The sequence below is a fragment of the Podarcis vaucheri genome (assembly GCF_965113315.1).
Source record: "Podarcis vaucheri genome assembly, chromosome: 7".
NCBI classification, from domain to species: Eukaryota; Metazoa; Chordata; class Lepidosauria; order Squamata; family Lacertidae; genus Podarcis; species Podarcis vaucheri.
This window is the reverse complement of record NC_138765.1, coordinates 540201-563748: the sequence shown is the minus strand read 5'-3', so window position 1 is coordinate 563748 and position 23548 is coordinate 540201. Positions and strand designations below refer to the sequence as shown.

General features: G+C 48.4%; 1 protein-coding gene across 1 annotated transcript in view; it reads left to right on the top strand.

The window, feature by feature from the left end:
* Positions 1–8102: 8102 nt before the first annotated feature.
* LOC309536890 (maestro heat-like repeat-containing protein family member 7) overlaps positions 8103–23548 on the top strand; it is a 36912-nt gene continuing 21466 nt past the window's right edge. Inside the window, exons 1-3 of the mRNA XM_082231278.1 lie at positions 8103–8177; positions 11289–11431; positions 21608–21724. Coding sequence (XP_082087404.1) covers positions 11321–11431; positions 21608–21724 — 228 coding nt within the window. The 5' untranslated portion in view covers positions 8103–8177; positions 11289–11320. The remainder of the gene's footprint in view (positions 8178–11288; positions 11432–21607; positions 21725–23548) is intronic.

Genomic DNA, 23548 nt, shown 5'->3' with positions numbered 1-23548 from the left:
CTGATTCACTGGAAAGACTCGGAGATCTCGGGTCGTCGTCATCACTCATCCTTTCTTCTGCCTCCTCCCCCTCGCTCTCTGTTTCCTCCCTTGCCCTCGCCTCTGCTCCTGAACCCCTGACATCCATCCCCCCCTCGAAGCCCCCTCTTCCCCCCTCCCCTCCTTCCGGTGCGGGAACTGGGTGCTGCAGTGTCAAGGGGACGAATGTCGGGTACAGTTCGCTTCCCGTGGCGGGCCTCCATCTGGATTCTTCCGGTTCTTCCTCCCTGCTCTCGTCGACTACGGTCACCTCTGCTTCCATCTCTGTGCCGCCGTGCTCGAAACCCTGGTCGTCCCCGAAAATGTCCATGTCCGTCTCTCCCTCGCTTCCTTCTGGAGACGTTGCTCGTCCTGGACCCTCCAGCCACTTTCTGCGCCACTGCTCCTCTGGTCGATCATCCCACCAATACGAGGGTTCTGAAGCAGATCCCGAGGGTGACCCCTCCGGGGAACGGGCGTCTCGTGGCGGTTCCTCATCCGAGTCGAACCCCCGGAACGTGCTGGTTGAAAGCGTGGGCGTGAAAAGCCAGTCGTCGAAAAAGTCCGCTGGCATTGGCCTATGTGGGAAGAGGGCATGAAACTCTTCCTTGAGCAGAGGTTCGTCTAAAGCGTAGCCCGGCACCCAGCTGTTGGCACTGGCCGGGGTGCCCTCCTTAGCGAGAAGGTATTCTACCCCCTCTTCCCCCCATCTGGAGTCCAAAATCTCCGTGACTTCGTTGATGCTCACCTCCTGTGCCACACCCCTTTGCCCGGTTTCCTCTCGGAGCGGACTCGGCGCCGTTCCTGGTTCTTGAAACCTGTGTGGTGCCTTGTAGGGAGTGAGCACCGATCTGTGGAACACCGGATGCATCCTGGAACCTTCCGGAAGCGCCAGCCTGAAAGCCACTGGGTTGACCTGCTCGTCGACTTGGTAGGGCCCCAGTTGTTTATGCCCTAGTTTCTTCTTCGCCAACGACCTGGCCGGCACTGCTTGGGCTGCTAACCAGACCCAGTCTCCCACCTGGATCTCTTCGCCAACCCTTCTGTGTTTGTCCGCCTGTACCTTGTATGCGTGTTTAGCCAGCTCCAGGTGCCGCCGCAGCTGATCGTGGATCTCCTGCAACTCCGACGCGAACGCATCTGCTGTCTGCGGCTCCCCCTCTCCCATTCTTTCCAGTCCCGGGAAGGTTCTGGGGTGCCTTCCGTTGTTGGCGAAGAACGGCGTGACCCCCGTGGACACGTGCTTCGTGTTGTTGTAGGCGAACTCGGCGAGAGGCAGGTAATCCACCCACGTCGCCGGCTGTTGATTTGCATAGCATCTCAGGTACTGCTGCATGATGGCATTGACCCGCTCCGCTTGCCCGTTGGTCTGCGGGTGTCTGGCCGACGCCAGGTTGATCTTGACGTTGAGGAAGCCCATCAGCTTCTGCCAGAAGTTCGAGATGAACTGCCGCCCTCGGTCGGACAGAATAGACCGCGGCAGACCGTGAACCTTGAACACGTGATCTATGAACAGTTTGGCGGTTTGTTCCGCCGTGGCCACCTTGGCACACGGAATGAAATGTGCCATCTTGGAGAACAAGTCTACCACCACCAGCACAGCCGTCTTGCCCCTCGAACTGGGCAGATCCGTGACAAAGTCTAGGGCCACTCTCTCCCATGGTTCGCACGGAGTTTGCAGCGATTCCAGCAGTCCGGCCGGCGGTTTGTGTACTGGTTTGGCCCTCTGGCAGGTGTCACACCTCGCCACGTAGTCCGCGACTTCCCCTCTCATTCCGGGCCACCAGAAGTCTCTGGCGACTAATTCCACTGTCTTCTCCTTGCCAAAGTGCCCGGCAGTGGGCGCATCGTGCAGCTGCTGCAGTACCTTGGCACGAAGTTCGTCTCCCGGCACGTAGATGGCCCCTTTATGGAGGAGCAATCCATCTCGCAGTTGGAACTCGTCGGTCGCTGCCGTGCCCCTGTGCACGTCTGCCATCGTAGCTTGCGCGAAAGAGTCATCCTGCAAAGCTCGTCACACCGCCTCCAGGTCAACTGTCGCCGCAGCGCACGCCCACACTGTCGGTGCGAAGATGTGCATGGCGGTCGCTGGCGTTGCCTCCTCCAGATACTGTGGCTTCCGGGAGAGCGCATCCGCCATGACGTTGGTGTCCCCCGGGACATACTCAATTCGGAAGTCGAAGTTAGCAAAGAACTCAGCCCAACGTATTTGCCTCTGGTTCAGGAACTGTGCCGTGCGCCAGTGCTCCAGATTCTTGTGGTCTGTGCAGACCTGCACCGTGTGCTTGGCTCCGATCAGGAAGTGCCTCCATGCTTTGAATGCTGCATGAATAGCCAGCAACTCCCTGTCCCAGATGGTGTAGTTCTGTTCGGACTTGCTGAGCTTCCTGGAGTAAAACGCTCCCGGCCTCCAAACCCCCTGCGGGTCCTTCTGCAGCAGGACTGCTCCGACGGCCCTGTCTGAGGCGTCTGTTTCAACCCTCATCGGCCTGCTGGGGTTGACATGAAGCAGCTGTTCTTCCGACGCGAAGAGACGCTTGAGTGCCTGAAAGGACTGCTCCGCCTGCGCTGTCCAGATGAACTTCTTTTTCTTGGAGCTGAGCGTGTCCATGATGGCCGCTGTCTGCATAGCAAAGCCTTTGATAAACTTGCGATAGAAGTTCGCGAAGCCGACAAACCGTTGGACCTCCTTCCGGTTGCGTGGGCTCTTCCAATCCAACACCGCTCGAACCTTGGCGCTGTCCATGGCGAGCCCCTTGTCAGACAACTTGTAGCCCAGGAAATCCACCTCCGTTACGTCGAATTGGCACTTCTCCAGCTTGGCGTACAGCCTATGTTGCTGCAGCCTGGTCAGCACTTCCCTGACGTGTCTGTCATGCTCCTGCTGCGATTCCGAAAAGATCAGGATGTCATCCAAGAAACAGACGCACGTCTTGTAGAGGAGCCCCTCCAACACGTGATGCATGAAAGCTTGAAAAACGTGGGAGCCATTTTGCAATCCAAAAGGCATAACTCTATATTCGTAGGTGCCCAGGGGCGTGAACATGGCTGTCTTCCACTCATCTCCTTCCCGCATGCGAATGAGGTTGTACGCCCCTCGCAGGTCCAACTTGGTGAACACGCTGCCCTTGCGTACTTTTGCGAGGAGGTCGTCGATTCGGGGCATGGGGAAGTCCGATGGCTTGGTCACACTGTTCAAAATGCGGTAGTCCACTACGAGTCTTTTTTGGGGCGTGTCTCGCTTCTTAACAAAGAATACCGGACTGCCCCCCGCCGCCCTGGACTCTCGGATGAAACCGCGCTCCAAATTATGATCTATGAACTCTTTGAGTTCCTGCAGTTCGTCCTCAGACATGGAATACAGCTTCCCTTTGGGCAGCGCTGCCCCCGGCAGCAGGTCAATCTTGCAGTCATATGGTCTGTGGGGGGGTAGCCTGTCTGCCTCCTTCTCGCAGAAAACCTCCAAAAATTCTGCGTACTTGTGGGGAACCGCTTGCAGCGTGCCTAGCTGCAGCTGTGACTCCTCTTCCTCTCCTTCCTGCCGGGGCACGATGCAGTGTTCAGCACAAAAGGAAGAGCCGAAGGTCAGCTGCCTCTGGTACCAAGCCAGCGCCGGGCTGTGCTTGTCCAGCCAACTCATGCCCAATACAATAGGCGTGTCCGACAGTTGAGTGACGTTGAAGCTGATGACTTCCCTGTGATTCCCAAGTCGCATCACCATTGGCGGCCTCTGCTTCACCACTTGCCCCCCCAGCAGCTCCCTGCCATCCACCGTGACAACCTGCAGGGGCAGCGTGGCAGGCAGCAACTGTATAGCGTGCCGGTCGACAAATTCCTGCCCTATAAAGTCCGCATTGCTTCCGGAATCGATGGTGATTGGCACGTCCATGGCGATTCCATTGGGCAGCTGGAGGGATGCGGTGAGCCTTACCACTGGCTTGGGCGGGAGGGGGTCCATGGGCTGTAAAATCTCTGGGGACTGCTTCACTGAGACGTCTGGCTGGGCCCCAGTGCCTCTTCCTCCAGCCAGACTGCGTCGTTTCCCTGCTGTGGTTCTCCTTGCTGCGTTGCTCCAGTTACCATTGCGGAGGCTGCAGTGTGCTTGTGGAACCTCCGGGGACACTCTTTCGCCATATGCCCTGGCTCCTCACAGATGTAGCACTTCCTGTTCCCTCTAGGAGGCTTCGCTTTCACTGTTGCCAGTGTTAGGGCTCTGGTTGCTGACTGAGCCCTTGCACCTCCCACCTCCATCGGTTCTGCCCCTCCTCCAGGCGGAGGTGTGGATTGCGCACGCGCTGCTTCTCTGGGAAGGAAGGAGGAGCCCCTGGGTGGTTCGCGCCCTCCGCGCCCTTCGTCCCTGCTCCATGGGCGTTCTTCCAGCCGCACCCCCACCGCCAGCGCCCTCTGAACGACCTCCTGCGTGGTCCGGGGTCTCTCCCCCCTCGCAATCTCATCTTTAATCGAGCTGTGCAAGCCCTCCCAAAACAGGTCTCTGACAGGGGCCGAATCTCTGTCCCATTCCAGGGCACTGACCAAAGCGAAAAAGCGGGCATGGTACTGTCTTACGCTGGCCCTCCCTTGCCTTAGTCCATGCACCTCCTTCCGGGCAAGATCCACGTCAATGCTTGATAAAAAACACCCATCCATCGCTTTAATAAAGGCGTCCGCATTTTGGAGCGCAGGATCCTTATCTCTCCACAAATTGCGCAGCCATGCTTTAGCGTCTCCATGCAAATGGGACATGATGAACCCCACTTTCTCTTGTTCATCTCTAAAGTCTTTGTGCAGTAGTTGCAGTGCACACATTACGTCTGCTCTAAAGTTGGGGTACTGTTGCAAATTCCCATCGAAGTGCGAGACCAGACTGCCTGTGCGTCTCCCCAACCCAATCCCCTCTGATTTGGGTGTCTGTTGCCCTTGCTTCGTAAGCACGTCCAACCTGACCTGGAGATCCCTGTAGGCGGCCGCTGCGTCCTCCTCTCTCTTCCTGGATGCCAGCGCCTCGGCATTCAGTCGTGACACTGCTTCTCTCAGTTCCGCTATTTGCTGTTCGGCCGTCATATTGTCTGCCGTTCGTGAGCTCGCTAGTAGGCACCCGCTTTCTCTCCTCTCCGCGAGGCCGTGGATGCCCACAATTTAAGGAGACGGAGCTTACTGTCAGGGTTACTTCCAGATCCTAGCTCACAGAGGATCACGCCAGCCAGCGATCATTAAATAAAAGTCTTTATTGAGTTACAGTCTCCATTCTCAAGCTGCTGCGTGCAACTCTACGTCTTATGCTTAGATCGGCGAAGCTCCGTCTGAGTCTCCGCCCCTTGTGCACCAACTTAATATCCTAGCCCTGCTCCACCTTTTCCGCCTGACAGTTCTCCTCTGGGTCCCTCTGCCCCCCTGGGTCTCTTCCTTCCGGGATTCTTCTGATGCTGACTCCCCGGACCCTCCTGTCTCCTTGCGCCGGGCTTTAGGACCTGGCTCCCTTTCCGGGCTGCCTACTGCGCCACCTTCCTGTGCATTTGAACTTGGCGCGCGCGCCCAACCTTCCACCTTCCGTCTAACCGTCTCTTCGCTCCCCGATGGAGGTGTGGCCACTCCTGACTCGTGCCCTCCCTCCTGTTGTGAGCTGCCAGCGCTTGATCCCTGGCGCCCTTCCTCTTCCCTGCTCTCTGGCGGTGACGCTGGTCCCGATTTCCAACTGCTCCCCTCTGAGTCCCCTCTGGCTCTATCTTCCTGGGGTGTCCCCCTAGTCTCCCCCCTTGCCCTGGCCACTGGTGCTCCTTTTTGTGAATCTTCTGATTCACTGGAAAGACTCGGAGATCTCGGGTCGTCGTCATCACTCATCTTTTCTTCTGCCTCCTCCCCCTCGCTCTCTGTTTCCTCCCTTGCCCTCGCCTCTGCTCCTGAACCCCTGACAATTATTATTTTTTTTTTAAAAAAGAGCTTTCTGTTCATGCTCAGGGAAACTCATGAGGCAAGACTCCTGAGGAGGGGGAGAAGGGGGAGGGAACTGAGGGGGGGGAATATATGCTCTGTGCAAATGGCTGTGAACTCGTGCTTGTTTGTGAAGTTATCACTCTAGCTCCTTCTACCAACCCCGGATGGTAGAAATAAAGCTTTTTCTCTGACATTATCCCTTGAGTGCCTGTTTGGCTCCCCTTTCCCTCTCTCGGGTGCAGTGCTCTTCCCACCCGAGGGCAAAGCCTGAAAAGGCTACAGGAGTTGTGGCGTCCTCAGGCACAGAGGTTTCCCAGGTAGCTAGTCCCAGGGTCCACTTCTGCAGGCAGCGCACCTCCACCCGCACACAAGACAAGCCGCTTGCAGGAGTCGACTCCTGCAAAGTGGCCCAGCAAGGGGAGATCCTTCCAGCAAGGTTTCAGGGCAGACCTTCAGCCAGACCTAGTCTGTCCTGGGATCCACCCATAATGAGAAAACTAAAACAAAACTATTCACACAAAAGGCAGGCCTTACATCCAGGCTTTTACTGACCGTACATTAAAAGACCTTTTCACAAGAGATATTGAAGATAATAAAACACAGCACCCAGAATTAGGAAGAGATAACCAGGCTGCAATAGTAGATCATGTCAGATCATTTTCCTCCACAAATTTTACAATATTCTTCCACGGTATCCACTTCCTCCCCCCTTGGATCTACATGAGCTTGCTATTTCCAGGTCTGTCAAATATTTGGTCATCCTTCTCACTCTGAGTAAAAAGACTTCCTCATTTCAATGTTTACAAATAAAAATACCATACCAAATACTTTGAATCATTCCCAGAATCAATATCCAGGGTAATATTTCCCAATTGCTAAATTTCCAGCAATCAAAACTGGAATATCATATTCCAGTCTTAACAGATTACCTAAAAATGACAATTTCTTATCCAGAGATTCTATTTATTTTTTAAAAATAATTTTTTATTGATTTTTCCATGGATTCTACTTCTAACACTATATCTTTAACAATTTTTCATATTTCGACCCTCCTCCCCTGGACTTCCCTCATACTCACATTTGTTTTATTTCCCTATTGTTCACCTTGCGTATTTGATGTTTCCCCAAAATTTCCTCAATACATATAGTCTTATTTTTTGTTGTAGACAGTTGTGATTGTTCACTCAAACCCTGCCAATGAGTCCATTTCTTTATGTTGCCTCTTCATATATGTTGTAAATGGTTCCCATTCTCTTTTAAAGTCTTTGTTGTCCTTTTCATGTAATTTTTCTGTTAGTTTTGCCAGTTCTGCATATTCCATAAGTTTCCCTTGCCATTGTTCTTTCGTGGGTATTTCTTCTGTCTTCCAAGTTTGTGCTAATAAAATTCTTGCCGCTGTTGTTGCATACATAAATAATTCCCAGTTTTCTTTTTTTACATCTTGGTCTAAAATTCCTAGAAGGAATGCTTCTGGTTTCTTAACAAAAGTCTTTTTACACAGTTTTTTCAATTCATTATATATATATATCATTTCCCAATAATTCCTAATCTTTTTGCATCTTGCAGGATGCCTTTTTTTCTAAAAAGAAAAAAGAAAAACAAGATCTATCCCTCACTTGAGGAAGAGGCCAATGCCCTACTGCCGCCATTGGCGAAGCCTTCAACATCAGCCACAGAGGGCAGGAGGAAAAATCAAGTTGCACCCAAAAACAAGATCTACCCCTCAATTGAGGAAGAGGCCGATGCCCTACTGCCGCCATTGGCGAAGCCTTCAACATCAGCCACAGAGGGCAGGAGGAAAAATCAAGTTGCACCCAAAAACAAGATCTACCCCTCAATTGAGGAAGAGGCCGATGCCCTACTGCCGCCATTGGCGAAGCCTTCAACATCAGCCACAGAGGGCAGGAGGAAAAATCAAGTTGCACCCAAAAACAAGATCTACCCCTCACTTGAGGAAGAGGCCGATGCCCTACTGCCGCCATTGGCAAAGCCTACGCCATCAGCGGCAGAGGCCAGGGCGGCAGAGGCCAGACCCCTAGTCTTGCCAGGGCTGGGGCAGCCCCAGACCAGCACTTTTCAGCAGGCAAGCAGGCAAGACAGCAGGCAAGACCCAAGCAGGGAAGACTCAAGACAGCAGCGGCCCTTGTCCCTGCCCAGCAAGCAAGACCCAAGCCAGCAGCGGCCCTCAAAAAAGAAGAGCCTTGCGGACTCTGGGCCAGCGTTCCCAGGTGAGTAGGCAGAACCAGATCCCTTTTGGGTTCCCCTTGGCCTTAGACTTGGTGTTTACCTCTACGGATGTTGGTGATCTGACACTAACAAAAGAAGTGCCATGGTCAGATCACTTCCTGGCACAACTGGACTTCTCCGCGACCCTTCCCCTCTGCAGGGAGGTGGGACCGATTCGGATGGTCCGACCCCGCTACTTAATGCATCCAACTGGTTTCCAGAGAGTGGTAGGGGATGTTTTATCCCAAGTTGATGGCCTCTCGGCTGATTCCCTGGTGGCCCCTTGGAATGCGGAGTTAACCAGGGCTATTGACTGTCTGGCTCCGAAGCGCCCTCTCCGATTGCATGGAGCCCGGACAGCCCTGTGGTTTTTCCCGGAGCTGAGGGTGATGAAACAATCGTTGAGACGGCTAGTGCGCCGGTGGCAGAAAACTCACTCTGAATCAGACTGGACACGGGCTAGAGCTCAACGTCGAGCCTACCAAGTGGCAATGGCGACAGCAAAGAGGGCCTTCTTCGCTGCCTCCATTGCATCTGCACAAAACAGCAGCAGGAGACTTTTTCAGGTGGTTCGCAATCTATCGGAACCACCTGTACCACCGGGGCCTGGTAGGGACCCCAAGATCTGCAATGCTTTTGCAAAGTTTTTTGCAGATAAAATCGCTCAGATTCAGAAGGAGGTAGACTCCACCGTGGGAGCAGGGCCGGGGCGGGAGAGTGCTAGAGTTCTGTCTAGTCCTGTTACATGGGATCAATTCCAATCTGTTACCTCCGAGGATGTGGACAGGCTGCTTGGATGAGTGAAACCAACCACCTGTCTCCTTGATCCTTGCCCATCCTGGCTTATAAAAGCGAGCTGGGAAGGGCTGGGCGATGGGCTTCATGGGGTGGTGAATGCTTCTCTCTGTGAGGGAGCCTTCCCAGACCCACTGAAAGAGGCGGTCATTAAACCGCTTCTTAAAAAAAAAATCTTTAGACCCGGCCAATTTGGCCAACTATCGCCCAGTCTCAAATCTGCCATTCTTGGGCACGGTGATTGAGCGGGTGGTTGCCAGACAACTCCAAGCATGCCTGGAGGATGCAGACCATTTGGATCCCTTCCAATCGGGATTCAGGCCTCACCATGGGACTGAAACTGCCTTGGTTGCGCTGGTTGATGATCTCCGGCGGGCTAGGGACAAAGGTGAGAGCTGTTTCCTAGTTCTGCTGGATCTCTCAGCGGCCTTTGACACCATCGACCATAACATCCTTCTGCACCGTCTAGAGGGGCTGGGAGCTGGGGGCACTGTCATACAGTGGTTCTGCTCCTTCCTCCTGGGCCGTGTTCAGAAAGTGGGGGGGGGGGATGAGTGTTCAGACCCCTGGGCTCTCACTTATGGGGTGCCTCAGGGTTCTGTCCTCTCCCCCATGCTTTTTAATATCTATATGAAGCCGCTGGGAGAGATCATCAGGGGGTTTGGGCTGGGTGTTCATCAGTATGCAGATGACACCCAGCTCTACCTCTCCTTTAAATCAGAACCAGTGAAGGCGGTGAAGGTCCTGTGTGAGTGCCTGGAGGCGGTTGGAGGATGGATGGCGGCTAACAGATTGAGGTTGAATCCTGACAAGACAGAAGTACTGTTTTTTGGGGACAGGGAGCGGGTGGGTGTAGGGGATTCCCTGGTCCTGAACGGGGTAGCTGTGCCCCTGAAGGTCCAGGTGCACAGCCTGGGAGTCACTTTGGACTCACAGCTGTCCATGGAGGCGCAGGTTAATTCTGTATCCTGGGCAGCTGTCTACCAGCTCCACCTGGTACGCAGGCTGAGACCCTACCTGCCTGCGGACTGTCTCGCCAGAGTGGTGCATGCTCTAGTCATCTCCCGCTTGGACTACTGCAACGTGCTCTACGTGGGGCTACGTTTGACGGTGACCCAGAAACTGCAATTAATCCAGAATGTGGCAGCTAGGCTGGTGACTGGGAGCGGCCGCCGGGACCACATAACACTGGTTCTGAGAGATCTGCATTGGCTCCCAGTATGTTTCCGAGCATGATTCAAAGTGTTAAAGCCCCAAACAGCCTCGGTCCTGTATACCTGAAGGAGCGTCTCCACTCCCATCGTTCAGCCCAGACACTGAGTTCCAGCTCCGAGGGCCTTCTGGCGGTTCCCTCATTGCGAGAAGTAAGGTTACAGGGAACCAGACAGAGGGCCTTCTCGGTAGTGGTGCCCACCCTGTGGAATACCCTCCCTTCAGATGTGCAGGAAATAAGTAGTTATCCTATCTTTAAAAGACATCTGAAGGCAGCCCTGTTTAGGGAAGTTTTTAACATTTAACGCTGTATTGTTTATAATACTTGATTGGGAGCCGCCCAGAGTGGCTGGGGAAATTCAGCCAGATGGGCGGGGTATAAATAATAATAATAATAAATTATTATTATTATGATACAAGGCTGGGGTCTCTCTTGGTTTCCTTGATGTCTGGGTGCAAGTCCCCCCCACCCCACCCCTCCTTGTTATGAGGCGTGTAACATGGAGCAGGGACTTCCGGGTGGCTGCCCCTGTTCTGCATTGCTGGGGGTTGGACTAGGTGACCCCGCAGGTCCCTTCAGACGCTACAGTTCTATGATCCCTGTTCAGATATGGCATGCACCCGCTCATTGCAACAGGCGAGAAGCCCCCTGAGAAAGAACTTGCCGTCTTTTCTCGTGTATAAGACGAGGTTTTTTACCCCCCAAATCAAGTGTCAAATTGGGGCTCCTCTTCTACAGGGGGAGTGCTGAGGGGGGACGGGCGCTTGGTTGTAGCTGCCAGGAGCAGATTCCCAGCCGTGATTTCTTTGCTGTGGAAAGGGCTGCTGTTGTCGACTGGCAGACGATAGGTGACTTGGTGGTTGATGCCTGCAACTGTGCAATTTGATTAATGGCTCCCTCCCCCCAAATAAAACTCAACCACTCTGGGCAACCCCTCCCCAAAAAAGCTTAACAAGTCTTGGCAATCTGCCCCCATTTCCAAATTTTGAGTGCCCAAAAATATGGAGCATCTTATATATGGGGGCGTGTTATACATGGAAAAATACGGTACCTTTCCCTCTCATCCGCCTCATTTACTCACCCCTCTCTCTCTTTCTTTCTGAAGAACTCTCTGATGAAAACTTCAAGTTCCTGTGGATGGGTAAGAAAATGCTGGGGGGAGGAAGAACAATCCCAGAAGCTATGGAGAGGATGGATGAAAAGGAGATTTTGGACACCATCCTCCAACACCTCCAGACATCTCCCCAGGTGTGTGTGATGCAGGGTGGATTTGATTGAAATCAAATCAATTTAAAACATATTTTTACATTCTTGCTTGTATAATCTTAATATTTACAACCAGATGAAGGTTTCATTTTGGGAATAATAAATTTCCAGAGTAGTTTTTACTACTGATTTGGTTATACTGTTAGAAATGCATAGACAGATAATTATGAAATTATTGTGGGGTATAATAAGTTAACTGTGTACAGACGCTTCAGGTTACCGACTCCGCTAACCCAGAAATAGTACCTCGGGTTAAGAACTGCCATCGGCTCAGGGGCGAGAGGGGAAAAGCCGGGTGGATTACAGAGAGCCCCCAAAGATGGTGGGAAGCAGCAGTTCCTCAGCGGAGGAAGGAGAGGAGATGCAGGGGTCGGAGGAGGCAAGGCGGTGCCTGGACACCTTGCCTGAGCAAAGCGGGGAGGAGGGGGGTCCCCCATTACCCAAGCCTTCCTTGTGCAGTAGGCTTCCGCGCAGAGAGGGGAGGCGCAGACTGGGCGCCAAGAAATTGCTGGGGAAGGTTGAAGGGCCGCCCACTCTCAGATTCTGCCCGTGAATGAGCAAGACACGGAATAGAGGCGCTCTGCATTCTAAAAGTTTTGATCACTAAGAAGAAAGCTTGAAAACAGACTCTTGAGCCATCTTGCCTGATTGCTCTCAAGCAACCAACCGATACCTCTAACAGTGGTGCTTCAGGTTAAGAACAGTTTCAGGTTAAGAGCAGATCTCCGGGACGAATTAAGTTCTTAACCTGAGGTACCATTGTATATTTGGACAACTTTTCTGCTGTACCTTATTGGAAGGAGAAAAATAATCATTTCCTTAATAAGAATTTAAACAATTTATTTAACTAAAACAATAACATTATAGCTTATATATCCATGATGTAGTTAAACATTTTTTTAAAAAAAAATTCTTAGACTAAATTTTAGCATATATGAAAAACTTAAAATAAATCCTTACTTCCCAGTGAATAGCCTCTGGACTATAATGCAACTTAAATAGAAAAATATATTCCGAAAGATTTTTCCTCTAAAAGCATTTTATTTTAGAAATCCAATTTAATTTTTTAAAAAAATGTGATTTAAATCAAAGAAATCCATTAAAAAAAATAATGGGTCATTGATTTTTATCCACCCTGGTCTGATGTTGCGCAGCGTGAACCAGGATTTCCCAACCTGGTGCCCTCTAAATGTTCTGGACCATATGCTGCCTGGGGCTGGTGGGAGCATGTAGAAGGGTTCAGGTTGAGGGGAACTGCCATTAACTATCACAGACAAAGGCAAACCTGGCCCTCCAGCTGCTTTGGGACTACAGCTCCCATCATCCCTAGCTAACAGGACCAGCAGGTCAGGGGTGATGGGCATTGGAGTCCCCAAACAGCTGGAGGGCTGTGTTTGCCTAGGCCTGAACTATTGGGAGCCCAGCTTGGAGGAAGGTCCTATTTGCACATGCAGGAGACGACTTTCCGCTGGTGAGAAGGAGTGGTAACCGCCAGTCTGGGGGGGCTTGAAAAGAGGACCAGGCAAACTTGGGGAAGCAGAGAAGACGATCAGTGCAGGATCTGTAGACCGGAAGAAGAACCAATCCATGAACTTGATTTGGTGGGGTGACTTGGACCCCAGGAAATGTTGCATGTTTTTTTCTTCATTCAGAAGCATTCCTGCCTCCAACAGTGGAGGAAGAGCAATTAGGACATGCTGAACTTGTCAACTTTCAAATTCCCCAAATGAGGAATACTAAAGAGTTGTAATAGGGACGCGGATGGCGCTGTGGGTTAAACCACTGTGCTGCTTGGGCTTGCCGATCGGAAGGTTGGCGGTTCGAATCCCTGCGATGGGGTGAGCTCCCGTTGTTCGGTCCAAGCTCCTGCCCACCTAGCAGTTCAAAAGCACATAGTGCAAGTAAATAAATAAATAAATAAATAAATAAATAATAATAATAATAATAATAATAATAATAATATATTTATATGCAATCCCTCCCCAGCCGAAGCCAGTACTGCTCCGGCTGGAAGGTAAACGGCATTTCCGTGTGCTGCTCTGGTTTCACCAGAAGCGACTTAGTCATGCTGGCCACATGACCTGGAAAAACTGTCTGCAGAAGCGGACAAATGCCGGCTCCCTCGGCCTTAAAGTGTTAACGGAAAAATCCGAGGGCTCCCTTGGACAAAAAACAAAGACACCAACCAGGATAACTTGGAGCAAAACAGCAGCCTGTAGGCTTGGCCTTTATTGAACTGTTGCAACAGGGTGTTCCCCTCACTCGCAAGAGAGAGGAAAGACCCAGAACAATGGGCTGCAAGACCTTATAAAAACTTTTGAAATTCCCCTCCTCTAGCTCAAGCCCACCCCCAGAAACATCATGCATACATTTCAGAAAGGAGGGGTTGAGGGAGGAGTTGTGGTGGTAACCTGAGTGTCCTGTCACCCGGCTGGTTCCTCCTTTCCCCCTCCCCATGAGTACTTTCCAGGTGACAATGGGGAGTTTGCAGTTTCCTGTCCCCAGAGGGAAGATCTGATCATTGTCCTTTGTTTCAGTCTGTGGTGAATCCACTGTTCTTTGTGATTTTGATTGTCTTCTGTCTGGGATTATCAGGGTTGACATAGCAACTGGGCAGGGCTCCTGTGGATGTGCTGGGATGGTGAAGGGATTATGGCTGACCAGAAACCAAGCCACCCCCTTTGATAGTCCTTGTCACATGGAGTAAAAAAAATGGAACAGTGCAAATCCGATGTATGGTTGATTTTCTATGAATTTATAACAGAAATATGGCGTATGTAGTGTGTGAGTGTGTGTGAAGTTTGTGCAAACAGAATGATTGGGGTGGGGGGTTCCTGCTACAGTTCCCCCCTTCGGAGATAAGATTGCAAAGGTGGCTACTTTGCAATCCTTTTCTCCGCACAATTTAAGGTGGTAAATAATAACCTGGTATTCTCCGTCCCAGATGTGTGTGTCCATGTGAACCTGAAAGGGACTTGGATATCATGCTACTTTAAGGATATTTGCATAGAAATATAATGGTGTAACAGTGCACATAGTTAGACATAGGATATCACGTAAATTAATATTTTGTTGCTCAGTTACTTGTGGTATTCTAGCACCTTGGAAGAAATATTTTCTCAATAGTGGTCTATGCTTTACATTTAGCAGGAAGGTCCACTAATGACTGCAAAGTGCAGTTTGCTTCCCCCCCGCCGTTTTTGTGTTCTCAGGTGTCAAGGTAGCTCTTCTGTGGTCTCACATCGGCATGGTGTCGCAGTAGTGGCAATCCCTGGTGAATCCACTTAGGGCTTTCATATTTATCATGTAGCCTGGCACCCACCACAGCTGGCACAGGTTTCGGACACGTCCTGAGAGAAATGTCTTTGCCTTGGCCAAAATCCATGGGATTTCTTATTATTATTACAGGCTCTGGTCTTGCAGTCCTGGGAAGTTGCTCACTTGCACTTTAAGGACCAAAAAGCTAATTGCAGCCTGGATACACTTGCCCAATTCAAACTGAGTCCAATTTGAATTTATGTGCCCATGGTTCTCAACCTTTCAAACCAGTCTGTTAAAGGAAAACCGTTCTTAAAAGGGCACTTTGTCCAAATAAGACAATTTAACTCTATAAGGGATTGTTCCTGCTAAACCAAAGCATGTGCACCTTCATGTATCTTATCAGCTTCTCTTTGGTAAAGCGAGTTTTAGCACATTTTAAAATGGGTAGGGAAGTTGGCAGAGTGCCAGGTGGAACAACGAAATGTGGTTATAAATTTATCTAATTCTAAACATTGGACTACATAATAGCCTGACCTATTAAAAAGCATAAAATGTATGAGAATCCTCCACTGGGGTGTAAGGAATAAGACATTAAACATAAAAACAATTACACACAAAATAGCCCCCCCACAAATAACACACTGTCAGACACATTTCAACATTCCTACGTAATAACATGTAATACAAAACAAACTAATTAAATATCAGTTGCATATCTTGACACAATTGTGATCTTTTACGCATGTATCTTTTGAATCCTGGAGCACAGAGGCTTGAGGTTCAAGTGAAAAGATGTCCTTGCAAGTCAACTCCACCCCCCTTTGTCAGGCCCACTCCCCCGGCAGTCTATATCCTTTGAAAGAGATAGCTGTGGGCACTTGAAAACTCTGGTGTCTTGTTGCAGGTCTTGTGATGACGAAGAACTGAGTTGAGGGGTTGTTGCTGCTTTTCATCATTGCACATCTGTAGAAGTGATATCCTGTAAGGGGGCAGGGTTTTGGGGACTTAAAAACACAGTTAGACAAGGAAGGGGCAAAAGGCAAAAAGGATGTCCTCCAGTTTCCATGGGAAGCTGCAAATAATAACAATCTTAGTACATTAAGCATTTTATTCATTTCAATATTATTATCACATTTCCGCATAATTACTGTTATTATCTGCTAAGTTTGTTTGCTTTCCTTCACTTAGTTTTGTTGTTGTTGTTCTTTTCATATTATAAAATAAAAATTACTCACATGTATAGAAAGAGAACTGTAAAAAATACAAAGGTTAAAAAATACAAAGGAAAGCAAAAAATTAGATTACCAGTCAGATGAAAACAAACTTGACACAAAGACATCAGATTTAGAAAAGAATTATTATTAAATATATTATCAAAACCACACAGATTACTGCTAGACTGAAAAAAATGGGAAAACCATGGGGGAAAACTTTAAATTCACCATGTGCTATCTGATAAAAGAACTTCATGAAATTGACTTTCAACATGTGATGAACATGTCCCCAAAGTAGAACACACACACACAAAATCACCTATGAGGAACCAAAAATAAATAAATGCTAAGACACGCAATTAATAAGAAACTTGAAGTAACCTGAAGTAATCTGTTTTGGCATTTTAGCTTCCCAAATGATGTGACAACATCAGCTGTAATGTTAATAGCGGAATACTGTGAAATGAGTTAATACCAAGAAAAATGAATGGCAATTTAAAGTTGTGCAGGTACCTTGCACTAGCCAAAATGACAGAATTAATAAGAAATGCTCAGGCAAAAAGGTAAACAAGTACCATTCCACAAACAATGTTTGGTTGTGCTTCGATTAACTTCATAGACATCATGGAGAAACGGATTAAATAAATGAAAACAGATTATTTGTAACTTTAAAAAAAGTGTCAAGGCCACAAAGAGATGGAAGTTACTAATATAGCAGGGATTCAGACTTGTTTCACAGAACAGAAAGTAAGTTGCTGTGGGAGGAAAAAGGGACAAACACTTTGTTATCGGGGTTCACATATCCTGTTAAAAGGGAAAATTATTTCATGTGAGAAGCTTGTCAGGAAATGCTGTTCCTAAAATTCCCATTGAGGGGGGGAATGCTTTGATATTTACCTGTGAAAAGAATTTGGCATGTTAAGATTTGGAACCTGGAAAGCTCTTGACTTTTGATGCTCTTGATTTTTGATGGGCTAGTTTTTTTTTTTTTGTTGTTGTTGTTGTTGTTGTTGTTGTTGTTTTTAGCCTTTTGTCTTAAGTAGCCATTGGAGCAAAGACAGATTAAGGGTGATTTCCCTCAATGGTTCCAAGTTTTCTTTTACATTTGGAAGAAACCTCCTCTCCCCCCTTACAGTTCCCCCCTTCCTCTCTCTCTCTTCTTTAGCTGATCTAGCCTCTGTGCATGTGCAGAGTTCATGTCTCAGCAAACCTTTTATACTATTGAAAATGTTGCATCCTTTGGCTAAATTACCATTTGAATAAGGGAAGGGAAGGGTAAGGAGTAGATTTTGAAAACAGGGTTTGATTTTAAACAAAAAAAAGAAACTCAGCAATTTAAGTATTCACCAAAACTAGCAATTTCAGCCCAAGCAAAAGAGACTGCTTCCTTTATGTACAGGAAAGGGCTAATATCCCTCTGGCCATTCGCGGAACAATCAAGCGCTCTCTTATTTATGAGTAAAAATGGCCAGAGTTAGAATTCATAGGATTTTTTAACATTCTCAGTCATTTCAGCCTTACCATTTGCAGACAAATTTTACTGCCCTTTATTTACAGGATGGATGGTCAAGGCGCCTATGTATTCGTATGTGCTGAAACTTTGAGTTGACTTTGAAGTCTGATTTTTTTAAATAGTAGACAAAATGATAAACACTGTAATCACCCAAATGCTTGATGTTACCAGTTGTGCTCCAAAAAATAATGGCTTCATCTTGCACCTTTTAAAACTAAAAAGCAAAGCTAGGCTGAATTTCAACTCCATTACCACACCAGAATTTAAGAATTACCCTCCAATGCTTGCAGACACATGTCCTTCCACACAGCCACAAATCGGGAGAGTTGAAAGGGGACCCTGGGGTCATCTAGTCCAACCCTCCAAAATATAGGGTTCACAGCAAGATTTCGCAGCAAGATTTGTACTACCAAAGAGGCATACACATTTAAGTACAGATTTACAGCTGGGAAAGAAAACAAACATCTATGCTCATATCATTTACTAAGGAAAAGGAAAATAAAAGTACATAACTTTACACAGAACCCTTTTTGCAGATCTTGAGATAGTTTGAGTGAGTTTGAAATGATATTTAAGGAAGATTGAAGTGAACAGTTTTCGTAAGATAGGGAGAGGATCTCTTATAAAGCACAGTTAAAGCAGCCCTAGATTTGATTTTTTTAAAGGGAATACACAAGTGTTGCCCCCCTCCCCTCTTTGCAGTTTCCTTTAAAGGAAGCTTACTCGGGAGTAAATTTACCTGGCACAGAAGGAAGAAGGGAGAAAACAACTGAAAGAGGCAGAGTGAAACAAGGGGGGGGGCGTTTTCTAACAAAAGAGGCCATGAAGTCTTACAGAGACTGATATCAGGAGCCTTACAATAACTCTTCTGTCCAACCAAATCAAAGTTAAAACTGGACTCACATATTTTTTCTTAGAATGAACACCATACTTTTATAGGCATACGTTTAATGAAATACATACACTGCATTTTAGCTTGAGAGAGCAATTGGCTCAACTAGGCTTTTGCAGCAGAAACATTAGGGTAACTTCACCTTCCAAAATAGACTGGAGCAGAAGTGTACTCTCAAAAGTTACAACAAAACATCATTTACCATTAGACTTAAATCACCCTCCTCTCTTAAACTAGAGGAAGGAGGTGGGGTAATCCCCTTTCAGAACACAAGTAGCACGTATACAGGATTTTACCACTTGGGAGGAAAACTCTTTTAGAGCCTCTCTCAAGTAACAAACATTTGCACACTCCATTCTCCATTTTGTTTTGTTTAAGATTGATAAGGCGCAACATGGCTTCCTTAGATTTAAAATTTTGAAGCAAGCTTGCAATTTAAAACTATGTGCATTTAAGAACAGTCTGTGGACGCCAAGGCCAATGTAAATACAAACCCTTGAAATATTCCTGAATCTTTGAGTACATCTCTTATTCATTTATTTTATTTTATTTTATTTTTATTTTTTTTAAGAGAAACTAAGATCTCTAATGCGTGGGCTGTTATTACATCTACTGCCTTCTGAGCACCATTAAGTTTACAGTTTCATGTTCTAGCTCTAGGCTACAGTTTAACAACACAAACTTGACCATTTTCGCCCCTTTATTTTATTTCTATTTTTTCTCTAATTGGAGATGACAAGCTGGAGGGGCATATTAGAATCCTCTCTGGGGCAAAAAGGCTTCATGGAAGCTTTGTTGCCAGGAGGAGTCCAGCTAGGGTGTTTAGTGAGCTCCCATTCTCTCATATGTTATTATTGGGCCTTTTTTTTCTTCCGTTAACGAAGTACGCTAAAGACAGAAAGAGTGGAAACACACACACAAGGGAGGAAAGGCAATGGGAAAGAAAGGGGGGACAGAAAAAAATATCCTTTCAGTACTCAAAGTAAGCTTGACTAACACAATTCCTACATATCTACAAGCTACAAACTCATTTCAAGAAATCTTATACATGAACTCAAACTCCAGCCACGGGACTCCTTGCCTGAGAAAACTTCAGCCACGGGACTCCTTGCCCGAGAAAACTCCAGCCATGGGACTCCTTGCCCGAGAAAACTCCAGCCACGGGACTCCTTGCCCGAGAAAACTCCAGCCACGGGACTCCTTGCCCGAGAAAACTTCAGCCACAAAACTAAAATTCCTTTTCCTCAGCGCTGCTTCACAAGACTAATCCTAGTGTGGGGCCCCACTTCGTGAACCGCCCCTTCTACCCTCCACAACAGCCTCCTGCCTAGCCTTTGAGACTAAGTTTGGGCTCGCTACTGGACGCCTGCGCTGTGCAGTGCCAGATTGGGGGTCCGAGAAAACAAAGTTTTGAAAGGGGAGCAAACGACCTTGCGTTCTCACATACCCAGGTCATCCCTAACAAAGGTCGCCAGGCAGGAGGGGAAGCTTCATTTGCATAGTTAGGGTAGGTGGAGAGTAAGAGAATACTTGAAAGACTCCTCTGGACGACTCCGAGAGAGGGATGTCAGAGAAAAACAGTAAAGAGCCACGCTTTCCCGGACTCAATTCCAAGACGGAAAACGGGGGAGAAAAGGGATAGAGAGATCAAGACGTCCCTGGACGACTCCGAGAGGTAACGCCGGAAAACAGCAAAAGGTACCACAATTCCCCGGCCAAGCACCGCGTAAGAATTTGTGGGGAGAGAAAGGGAAAGGTTTTGACGTTTCTAGACGACTCCGAGAGATAACGTCAGACAGAAAAGTTCCGCGATTTCCCTGGCCACTTTCCGAAGGGGAAAATCGGGGGAGAAAAGGGGAGAGAGAGAACGTACCCGGCCGACTCCGAAGGGTAACGTCAGAAATGAAAGAAGGAAAGTCTGGCTGTCGTGGGGACGTTACTTTTCCACCCCCCTCCCAATGTATTTACTTCAAACCATACTCACGTTCGAAGATGTCCCCCCGCAGATCCCGGGATCCTTTTCCCTTAGCCGGCTTGACCTCGCCTTTGCTCCCCTGGTTGAGCTTTTGGTGACGATTGATTACCGCCCGCAAAGAGGAGGCAGGGAGAGGAAGAAGGATCTCTGGGCTAAGGTTGCCCAGTGGCGCCTGATCCCCTCTATCTCCCCTCTCACCTTTACAGGAGAACCAAGTGTCCCTGAGCGCGGTCGCCAACTGTTAACAGAAAAATCCGAGGGCTCTCTTGGACAAAACAAAGACACCAACCAGGATAACTTGGAGCAAAACAGCAGCCTGTAGGCTTGGCCTTTATTGAACTGTTGCAACAGGGTATTCCCTTCACTTGCAAGAGAGAGGAAAGACCCAGAACAATGGGCTGCAAGACCTTATAAAAACTTTTGAAATTCCCCTCCTCTAGCTCAAGCCCACCCCCAGAAACATCATGCATACATTTCAGAAAGGAGGGGTTGACATCATGCATATGTTACAGAAAGGGTTGACATCATGCATACATTACAGAAAGGAGGGGTTGAGGGAGGAGTTGTGGTGGTAACCTGAGTGTCCTGTCACCCGGCTGGTTCCTCCTTTCCCCCTCCCCATGAGTACTTTCCAGGTGACAATGGGGAGTTTGCAGTTTCCTGCCCCCAGAGGGAAGATCTGATCATTGTCCTTTGTTTCAGTCTGTGGTGAATCCACTGTTTTTTGTGATTTTGATTGTCTTCTGTCTGGGATTATCAGGGTTGACATAGCAACTGGGCAGGGCTCCTGTGGATGTGCTGGGATGGTGAAGGGATTATGGCTGACCAGAAACCAAGCACCCCCCTTTGATAGTCCTTGTCACATGGAGTAAAAAATGGAACAGTGCAAATCCGATGTATGGTTGATTTTCTATGAATTTATAACAGAAATATGGCATATGTAGTGTGTGAGTGTGAGTGTGTGTGAAGTTTGTGCAAACAGAATGATTGGGGTGGGGGGTTCCTGCTACAAAAGCGAGATGAGCTTTAAGCCCAGAGTCATTTGCGACTGGACTTAATTGTCAGGGGTCCCTTTACCTTTACCTTTAAAGAGTTGTAACATGACTTGGGAATTCAGAAGATGTGTAAAATTGCATACAAATCATTAAAACAATTGCCTAGTACTTGCAATCTATTATTATTATTTAGTATTACCCGACATTTTCAGATGCTAAAATTGAAATTCTTTGGTTTTCCAAAAGCAGTTGATGTAGCTGGTGGGGTCTCCTCCCTGTGACTCACCCAAACCTTCCCCGACCCTTAGAATGCCCTCTATAGATATTATGGACTCAAGCTGCGGGAATCCAGGAGCGCAGAGACAGTCCACCAGTACCTGCACTTACTCCTGAGGTTGGCTCTCGAAGAGGAAGCAGACAGAGAGGTGAGTGAATGTGTGGGACTGGGACTGCGCTCACACGGAGACTCTCCACCTCCAGCAGTGTCCTGGAAGAGCCTCCTCCTTCTGAACCCTCCTGCTTCAAGCGCCTCCCCAGGCTGCTCCCCAGTGTCCCACCACCACAATCCAGGGTCCCCCACTCTTACTCATCCAGCCAGTCCCTGACATTACCCCACAGACCCCACCAGCCCTCTGTCCTGATTTCCGGATTGGTCTCTGCTCGTGCCCACCCGGTCACCCCCTCAAAGGAGGAACAGTTTTTCAGCATTCAACATATCTGGGGCAGATTTGTTTAGTTTTGGGTTCGATCAGAGCAGCCAACAAGTGGCCCTCAATTCCTTTCTTGGCAGCCCTCAGCAACCTTGGAGGCACCCCTACACACCTGTAGGCCTTGCACCGCCTTCCCAAAGCTGGGTAAGGAGGTGCTGGGCTTGGGGAAGGAGGCAGGTGTGATCTGTCAGGGTCCTAGAGTCCTCAGTTAGCTCTTTCCCACCTTTGGCAAGAAGGTGGGAAGGCGCTAGGTCCCACCAGAACCTCATGCCTCCTTCCCAAAACCCAGCGCCTCACCTGCCTACCTTTGGGAAGGCAGCATGCAGGCCGGGGCGTGTGTGTCAAATGTTGGCCTTGCTCCCCTCTCCCACATGACAAGTCAGTGTGCACCCCACAGGTTCTGTGCTGAACTACTCTTGTGGCCCACTTGGTATGAGAAATTGGAGCACCCTGGTTTAGATGGTGCATATTCCTGCTCTGGCGCCTTTGGGTGAGGGGTGGATTACAAATACTTCCAGTGTATAAATGATGCATTTTAATGTAGTTGGGTGTTTAATGAAGCCAAGAACTGTATCACAAGATTCGAAAATGTCAGAATGCAAGGCATCCTTGCATTGCAAGCTGCACATGAGTCTGGGAGGTGTGGTCTGGTCAGTTCACATCAGAATCCACAGAAATATCGTTCTTCAAACCACCCCTATTATTATCCAGGATGAAAGAATCTGTTCAAATTGGTTCTCTAAGTGTCTCATTTCCCCACTCTTAAATTTGGTTCCCCACATTTTGCAGCAATCTGCTTACAGAATCACATTGATCCTCCATCCCTCATGATCAGCTTAGCTTAATGGTTGCCATCAATTTCATTTTAATTGATTTTAATTAATTTTTATAATGAAATGTTTTTAGAATGTTGTACTATTTTATTGTTGTTAGCCGCCCTGAGCCCGGCTTTGGCTGGGGAGGGTGGGATATAAATAAAATTTATTATTATTATCACTAATTGCAATCAAGAAAACGACATGTTTGACGTGCCTCATTCTCTCTAGGGAATTTCTGAGGCTATTGGTGTGGCTTCAAGCACACATATTTCCCAGGTGCTGAGGGCAGTGCGGGATTTTGGCCGCGCTGCCATTGAAAGGAAGACTGAGACGTCTGAGGTAAGTGAGGAAGGAGCATAGCAAGAGTGTAGGTCAGCCATCCCCAGCCTGGTGCCCCTTCCCCATCCGTGTGTTTTGAATTGGAACTCCCATCAGCCCCTGACAGCATGGCCAATGGTTAGACGAAGGTCCTGGCAAATTGGATCCTTAGCAGCTATTTACATCCACACCAAAGCATGTGAAGCAGCCTCTGGGTTCCTCTGATCTAGGAAAACAGAGCTGTGTTGGAGAAGAACAAATCCTGCCCCATTTCCAAATATGCTCTTTTTCAAGGGATGGGATCCTTACCATTCCAAAAAGGCAATTAGATCTGCTCATCCTCTCAGTATGGAAGCCAGACAACTTCCTCTGTGGGTATGTCTCAGTCATCCTTCTGAAGTGG